At 48.5% G+C, this 8,605-nt stretch overlaps 1 protein-coding gene across 5 annotated transcripts in view; it reads right to left on the bottom strand.

Moving 5' to 3' along the window:
* Window positions 1-338: 338 nt before the first annotated feature.
* Window positions 339-8,605, bottom strand: part of NYX (nyctalopin) — a 67,202-nt gene continuing 58,935 nt past the window's right edge. For all 5 annotated transcript variants that reach the window (XM_039255870.1, XM_039255862.1, XM_039255876.1 and 2 more), the window contains one exon: window positions 339-2,438. In XM_039255870.1, coding sequence (XP_039111801.1) covers window positions 1,042-2,438 — 1,397 coding nt within the window. In that variant the 3' untranslated portion in view covers window positions 339-1,041. The remainder of the gene's footprint in view (window positions 2,439-8,605) is intronic.

The following is an 8,605-nucleotide window of genomic DNA, read 5'->3' on the forward strand; positions in this document are numbered from 1 at the left end:
CCCAGCTACTGGCTGCCTCCTTTCCTCCTGACCAGTAGTCAGCCCCAAAGTGTGCCGCCCATAATAATTTCCGCACCTAATGGGATCATCCAAGCTGAAGACTCCCTGCCCTGCTAACAGCATCTCTGTCCTTCCCACAAAACCTAAGAGGATTTTGCGGCCTTCCAGGAGAATCACAATGCATGTTTGCATATGAAAGACTCTAAAAAAAAAAAAAAAGTCCTGCGGTACAGAAATTTGTTTAACGCTTTTCTTTTTTTTAATCTTAGGATTTTACACATTTATTTGTACACAGAAACCCGCTCCCCCTCCCCTTTTTTTCCCCCTCCCCTGCCCTAAAGCTGCTTTGTGGCTAAGGCCACCCCTGGGAATAATTGTGGAGTAAGTGAAACGGGTCTTTGTTTTCAATGCCTCCTAACACATTCCAGACCCCAAGACCCATGGCCACCCCCCTTCGAGTCTAAAGTTCCTCTCACATCCCCCTTCTCTCCTCTCCTGTCCTTTCCATATTCCTGGATTGTAGTGGCCCATGCCCACCCCCACCCCCCGGGGGGGGGGGGACAACTGTGGTAGAAAACAAAGGGACTGGGCTTAATGGGCTGTCCTGCCAGAAAAACTAGCACAGTTCTTAGTATTTAGCCACTTGATTGACTCTAATTCAGGCACTGCAGTCTCCGTGTCCTGGGAGATGGGGGCAGGGGATGAGGGTGGAGCCCTGTAGACCTAGGAACTTCCAATTCCTCGTCTGTTCACTGGAGGGCCCATGTTCACTCTTGCTTCTCTTGTACAATTGATGCCCAGGTGACAGGAGCAGAAATCCATTCTTCTCCCCACCTCCACCCCATCCGGGCGCGGCACTGCCCAGGGCTCTCCTCTTCCTAGGGCCATCTCTGGAAGTTAACTGTCGCTTCCATCCTGGGTTGGAATTTTCACCACCTGCCCCATCCGGTTCCCCTCTCCCCCACCACAAACACCCTCAGGCCCAGTGAATTCAACTTTCCTCTGCTGGCCACGGCAATCTGAGCCACCCCAAGCGCAAGGTCACTCCGTGTGTAGGGCAAACACCACGCTGAGCAGGAGACCAGAGCCGAGGAGAAACCGGGTGCTGTGGCCCGAAACAACCACCCCACTGGAGAGAAGGCTGTCAGCCAGAGAGGTGTTGAGCGGACCCTCGGTGGTGTTGGCCACCTCCTCCACCGGGGCCCTCGGGGCCAGCAGCTTGGAGAGGAGGCTGCTGAACCTACTCACGGTGGTGGCCGCAGGCTCTGGGGACGGGCCCGGACTGGACGCGGTGAGGTTCAGCTCCTCGGGATCCACACAGAGGCCATCGTTAGAGCGCGCAAAGGCCACCTGGCTGAGGTCCACGCCGGCCACGGAGCCCGGGGAGGCGCACGGCACGTCGGCCACGCGCCCCGAGCTCTCCATCCAGTCCCGAAGCCACTCCAGGCGGCAGTCACAGCGCCACGGGTTGCGGAAGAGAAAGAGGCGGCCCAGGAAGAAGCCAGGCTGGAAGGCGGCCCAGGCCAGCACAGTGAGGTGGTTGCCATTGAGGTGCAGAGCGAGGAGGCCCGAGAGGTTCTGGAAGGCGCCCTCCTCCACGAAGGCGATGCTGTTGCGGTCCAGGTAGAGCAGCTCGAGCTCCGCCAGGTCGGCGAACCAGGCGCGCCCCACGAGGCCCAGAGCGTTGCCGCCCAGGTTGAGCGTGCGCAGGCGGTGCAGGCCTTGGAAGGCTTCGGCCGGCAGCTCGGCCAGCAGGTTGTCGTTGAGCAGCAGATGCTCCAGGGCGCCACAGTCGCGAAAGGCGCCCGCGTGCACGGCGCGGACGCGGTTGGCCTGCAGGCTGAGCGAGCGCAGGCGCCTCAGGCCCTGCAGCGAGCTGGAGGCCACCGCCTCGATGCGGCTGCGCTCCAGGTGCACATGCGTCAGGTTGGCCAGGCCGCGCAGCGCGCTGGGCACGCGGCGGAACAGGTTGTCGAAGGCGGCGAGCTCGCGCAGGGCGGGCAGCTCGGCCAGGAGGCGCTCAGGCACCGTGAAGAGGCGGCAGGAGGCCAGGTCGAGGCGGCGGAGGCGGCTGAGCGCGGCGAAGGTGCGCGCGTGCAGGTAGCGCAGCTCGCCGTTGTGCGCCAGGCGCAGCTCGGCCAGGCGCGGCAGGCCCTTGAAGGCGCCGGGCGTGATGAAGGATAGGTTGTTGTGGCGCAGCGACAGGCGGCGAAGCGACGGCAGCGTTCCGAAGGCCCGCTCGCCCAGGAAGCGCAGGCCGTTCCGGTCCAGGTCGATGGAGGCCGCCTCGCACGGAAACTCGGCGGGCACCCGCAGGAGGCCGGCGCGGTCACAGCGCACGGAGCAGCCGCGCTCGGTGCTGCTGCAGGCGCAGGCGGCCGGGCAGGTGCGCATGCACGCGTCCTCTGCCCAGGCGCTGGGCAGGCCGAGGACCACCGCTGGGAGGCGGGGAGCGGGGAGAGAAGATAGAAAAGGAACAGCTGTCAGCCCAGGGTCGCCCCAGGTAAAGTCCTACCTGTCCACGGTGTGGGGTTCGGCCCTCCACCAAGTTCTCATACGGCCTGCATAACCGCGCCCTGCCCACCCACGCCCCCCTACCCTTTGCTTTCCAGTTCTCTTTATCAGCAAAACCCAGCTGGGATTGCGGCATCCGACCCCATTCTCAACACTCTTCTGCCTGTAACGTCACTGGGTGCTCTCCTAGAGTTCAGCCTAGAGGGTTCATTGCATGCATGGGGGGTAGGGGGGGCGGGGCGGGGACCTGGAGGCCTTCACCAGGGCCTGTGCTGAAGCCCTGTGCTGCCCAATACCATAGTCACCAGCCACATATGGCTATGGAAGATTTGAAACGTGGCTTTCCTGAATTGAGACGTGCTGGAAGTGTAAGATACACACCAGGTCTCAAAGAGTTAGTACCAAAAAAAGAATGATAAATTGTTTCATCAATAATCGTTGTACACGTTGAAAAGATATTTTAGATATATTTGGTTCACTGATATATTAAGGTTAATGTTCTCCTTTTCTTCTTACAATTTTTAACGGGACCACTTAGAAAAGTTAAGGGGCACCTGAGTGGCCCACTTGGTTAAGCGACTGCCTTCGGCTCAGGTCATGATCTCAGGGTTTGTGAGTTTGAGCCCCACATGGGGCTCTCTGCTGTCAACGCAGAGCCTGCTTTGGATCCTCTATCCCCTCTCTCTCTTCTCTGCCCCTGCCCTGCTCGCTCTCTCTCTCTCTCTCTCCTCTCAAAAATAAACTTTAAAGAAAAAAGAAAATTTAAACATATGTGGCTTGTATTATATTTTTATTGGTGCTGCTCTAGTTCCTCCCACCATAAGAATTCAGTTCCTGAAAACAAAACCCCGTTGAGTAAATTAAGCCTCATGAAGAAGAGAGCATTAGGGAACAGGAGGTCGGGAAAGAAAGAGAAGCCTATCGATCTTTTTTTTTTTTTTCTTTTTAACAGTCACTAAATTTAAGCCCTAAGGACAGCATCCTAAATAAACTAACAATGACCATCTTACACATCTCAGAAAAATAATTGTGGACGCTGTGGAGTTAATTTTTATTCACCAGCCCTTGCCTCCTAGAGGCCTTTACACATTATCACAGGAAAGAATGGTGCTTATAAATCAATTTTGTTCTGAGCATTTGAATGGAGGATCAGATAAAGACTTCAGAAGCCCTCCAGTAGGCTTGCCACCTGCAGCAAAACAGAATGGAAGCCAGAGGTCCCAAGCCCCATCTGGAAGATGCACAAGTTTTACTTTCTGGCCAAGGGCAGCTCACAGGTGGAGTGTGCTCGATCTGAAATTCCTGCAGAGGAACAAAGGCACCCAGATGTAAACCTGACCACTGATATCCATAATCTCTACCCCTCCTCGGCAGTATTCCCAAATTGTTAGCATTCAGTCCCTCCCACTATGTACACATTACCCTGCCTTGCCAGTCCCAGCCCTTATAGGAACCTGACGGCATGGCCACACAAGGAGTGTGCAGAATTCTTGCTGCTGCCTCTGTGGTTTTGTTCAGCTTCCGGTGTCTTTTCAGTACATTTGTTGTGGACACTGGATGTTTTTACAGCTGCTAGGAAGGGGTTCAGCTCTGTCAGACTTGGTTGGAGAACACTCAGCCCTTGGAGCAACTCCTCTGTTGTCAACTGTAGCTAGTTCAACATTCTGAAGTTACAGAGGCTTGACTTAGCTTTTTCCCTCCCCCTAAGAACTGTGAACTAGACACCAAGCTTCCAGCAAGGTTCTTGGACCCTGTGCTGAGCTGGGCTGTAAACAGGGCGGCAGGTGGGCTAGAGAGACACCCTGTTAGAGAGACAGGGCCAAGAATATAATCTTAACGCCAGGCATCAGCTGGACAGGGGTGGGACCTTTTTCTATCACCTCTTCCAACTGGGTCAAGAAGAAGGCATCAGATTTCCTTACAAATAGTCCTTCATTCTGCTCTCTTCTCCTTTCTAATTAAGAGAAGTGCACTCTCAACTGTATGACTCATGTTTCTACTCCACAATAGCTAACATTGTTCCGGGCACAGTAAATGTTTGCAGAAATAAATGGAATTGATGCCTTCCTCTGTAATGATTCCTGCTGGAGGATATCATTTATTTATAAAACAAAACAAAGCAAAACAAACTTCTTTGTCAAGGAATTCCTAGGATTATGATAGGGATAAAATTAAAAGATGGAGCTGACAATTTTTTAAAAACACATGCAAGAGGGGTGGGAGGGAAGCTTCTTATGGTGTATCCTTTTTACCTCTTAAATGTTGAACCATGCGTTTGTATCCCCTGTTTCAGAAAATAGATTATAAGGTTTATTTTTAAGCTTTACACACTCAAGTTGTCGTCCCTATTAGAGACCTATTTTCAACCTCTGAAACTTTGATAGATCCTTAGGAATTACTAATTTACTAGATTATTTAGTGAAATTTAAATTAAGTCAAGTAAATTCTCAAAACAGACAAAAGCCAGTATTGGTTTACTCAATATAAAGACTAAGTGTATGAGTTCTGCTTGCAATAATGGGATAGCTTGTATCAGACTAACGTTTCTGCTGATAGCTAGTGTAAAGTGTGGGAAAATAAAGAAAAAAAATTTAAAGGCACTGGAGAACAACAACCTAAATAGCAACCAGAGCATATACAACCCTTAAGGAAACTAGGTGGGGTGCCTGGGCGGCTCAGTTAGTTAACCATCTGACTTCAGCTCAAGTTATAATGTTGTTCTTGGATTCAAGCCCCACATCGGGCTGTCTGCCGTCAGCACAGATCTGGCTTCAGATCATCTGACCCCCCTCTCTCTCTGAAAAATAAACATAAAATGAGAGAGAGAAGCAAACTAGGTAAAGACACATTTATCTGACTTTTCCTCTTATACCTGAAACGAATATAACATTGTATGTTAGCTATACTGGAATTTAAAAAAATAAATTTAAAAATTAAAAACAAAAAGAAAACTGCCTGTTCCTCTTAGGGAGGGCATTTGAAGTCCACGCTGCAGATAGGGAATAGAGCTCAAGCAGAAAGCAAGAGTCTTATCAGGCTGACAAGTTAGAAGTCAGAGTATACAACTGCCGCAGTGGCTGGAAATTGGGGAGGGAAAACATGGAAAAGAAGAAGCCACAAAATTGGCATACAGACTCCCCTTAGATCCCTGTTTGAGTCCTCAAGTGCATATATGTGGGGTGACTCCAAGGAACTACACGAAAACTTCAGCAATTTCCCAGTAATGGGAGACAGACTAAGAGTTCAAGGTCTACCAAGTTAGATGGCTTTTAAAACACCTCAGGCTTTCCAGTGAAACCCCAGAGGGCCACACCTTAGGAGTAAAGACCATTTCCCAGGACAAAGGGCAAAACTGAACTAGGAAGGCCCACCCTAACAAAGCCTAAAACTAAGCCTCCCCAATCAAGGTGATCTGCCAGTAAATTAACTGAATGCCACACAAAATTCAACACTCTTCCCTGAAGGAAGATAAGAGAATCTAGAATTTCTTATAACTACTATCTATGATATCTTATATATAGCCAAATAATACTAGATATTTGAAGAAGTAGCAAAATGTGACTCTTATCAAAAGGAAAAAATATAGTTAACAGAGGCAGACCCAGAGACTGCCCAGATGTTGGAATTACCAAACAAGGATTTATTATGAATATGTCAAGGAATTTATGGGAAAAGACAGATATAGCGGGTGAAGACATGGGGAATTTGAATTTTAGAAGAGATATGGAAACTCTAAAAATGAACCCAATGGGGGGTGCCTGGGTGGCTGTTGGTTAAGCATCTGACTCTTGATTTTGGCTCAGGACATCATCTCAGGGTTCATGAGATGGAGCCCCATGTGGGGCTTTGTGGGGCTCTGTGCTCACAGCATGCAGCCTGCTTGGGATTCTCTCTCTCTCCCTCTTTCTCTGCTACTCTTCTTTTCAGGGTCTCTCTCTCTTTTTCTCTCTCTCTCTAAAAAGAAATAAACATTTAATAAAAAATTTTAAAATGAACCAAATGGAAATCTTAGTACTGAAGTAATATTATAATTTTTTGAAAAATCATTGAATAAGAAAAATAGCAGATTAGAGATGGCAGAAGAAAACATTTCATGTACTTTCAGAGATGTCAGTAGAAATTACCCAAAATGGGGGTGCCTGAGTGGTTCAGTCAGTTAAGTGTCCAACTTCAGCCCAGGTCCTGATCTCACGGTTCACAAGTTCAAGCCTCCTGTCAGGATCTGTGCTGACAGCTCAGAGCCTGGAACCTACTCCAGTTTCTGTGTGTGTGTGTCTCTCTCTCTGCCCCTCCCCTGCTCGTGCTCTGTCTCACTCTCAAAAATAAAATAAAAACATTTAAAAAATTAAAAAAGAAATTACCCAAAATGAAACAAGAGGAAAAAAAGATTGGGAAAAATATGATTGGAACTTCAATGACCTGTGGGATATCAAGTAATTAGACTAACATGCATATATTGGGAGTTCCAGAGGAGAGAAGAGAGAGAATACAGAATACCACACACACACACTCCTAGGCACATCACAGTCAAACTACTGAAAACCAAAGATACAAAATTCTTTAAAGCATCCAAAGAAAAATGACATTATATAGACTACGTGACAATAAAAATAATGACAGTGGAGCCTGTTTCAGATTCTGTGTCTCCCTCTCTCTCTGCCCCTCCCCAGCTCGTGCTCTGTCTCTATCTCAAAAATAAATAAACATTAAAAATTAAAAAAAAAAACAACAGAGACCATAAGACAATAGAATTATATATTTTTTCATTTTTTTATTAAGTAAACTCTATGCCTAATGTGGGGCTTGAAATCATGACCCCAAGATCAAGAATTGCATGCTCTACCAACTGAGCCAGATAGGTACCCCTAGAATTATATCTTTTAAAGTGCTGGAGGGGCACCTGGGTGGCTCAGTTGGTTAAGCGTCTGACTCTTGATTTTGTCTCAGGTCATGATCTCACCGTTGGTGAGGTTGAGCCCCATACTGGGCTGTGTGCTGACAGTAGAGAGTCTGCTTGGGATTCTCTCTCCCTCTCCATCTCTTCTTCTCTCATTCTCTCGCTCTCTCTCCCCACTCCCCCACTTGCATGTGTGCACGTACTCACATAAAAATAAATAATAAACATTTTTTAATAATAATAGAGTGCTGGTGGGCACCTGGGTGGCTCAGTCGGTTAAGCATTCGACTTTGGTTCAGGTCATGAGCTCACGGCTGGTGAGTTCAAGCCCTGCATCAGGCTCTGTGCTGACAGCTTGGAGCCTAGAGCCTGCTTCAGATTCTGTGTCCCTCTCTCTCTGCCCCTGCTCATGCTCATGCTCTGTCTCTCTGCCTCTCTCAAGAATAAACATTTAACGGAGGACCATCGGGGAGAAGAAGGGGAAAAATAGTTGGGGAGAGGGAGGGAGGCAAACCATAAGACACTCTTGAATGCCGAGAACAGACTGAGGGCAGATGGGGTGGGAGCGGGGGGAAGGGGGGTGATGGGCATGGAGGAGGGCACTTGTTGGGATGAGCACTGGGTGTTATATGGAAACCAACTTGACAAGAAACTATTAAAAACAAAAGAATAAACACTTAAAAAATTTTTTAAATAATAATAAAGTGCTGGAAAAGGGGTGCCTGGCTGGCTCAGTTGGTGGAGCATGCAACTCTTGATCTTACAGTCATGAGTTTAAGTCCCACACTGGGTGTGGAGATTACTTAAATAAAAATTAAAAAATAAAGTGTTGGAAAAAAAGCAAATCTGGCAACCTAGAATCCGATATGCAATGAAAATATCTTCAGAAATGAAGTTAAATAGAGATACTTTCAGGGTAACAAAATCTAAGAAAATTCATCTCTAGCAGATCTTCCCCACAACAAGAAATGAAAATATTCTTTTTTTTTTTTTTAATGTTTTATTTATTTCTAGAGGAGAGAGGAGACAGCGTGAGCAGGGGAGGGCCAGAGAGAGAGGGAGTCACAGACTGAAACAGGCTCCAGGCTCTGAGCTGGCAGTCAGCACAGAGCCCGACGCGGGGCTCGAACCCACGAACCGCGAGATCATGACCTAAGCGAAAGTCGGACGCTTAACCAACTAAGCCACCCAGGC

The sequence above is a fragment of the Hyaena hyaena genome, unplaced genomic scaffold (assembly GCF_003009895.1).
Source record: "Hyaena hyaena isolate Hyena2069 unplaced genomic scaffold, ASM300989v1 scaffold_12, whole genome shotgun sequence".
In the NCBI taxonomy this organism is placed as follows: domain Eukaryota; kingdom Metazoa; phylum Chordata; class Mammalia; order Carnivora; family Hyaenidae; genus Hyaena; species Hyaena hyaena.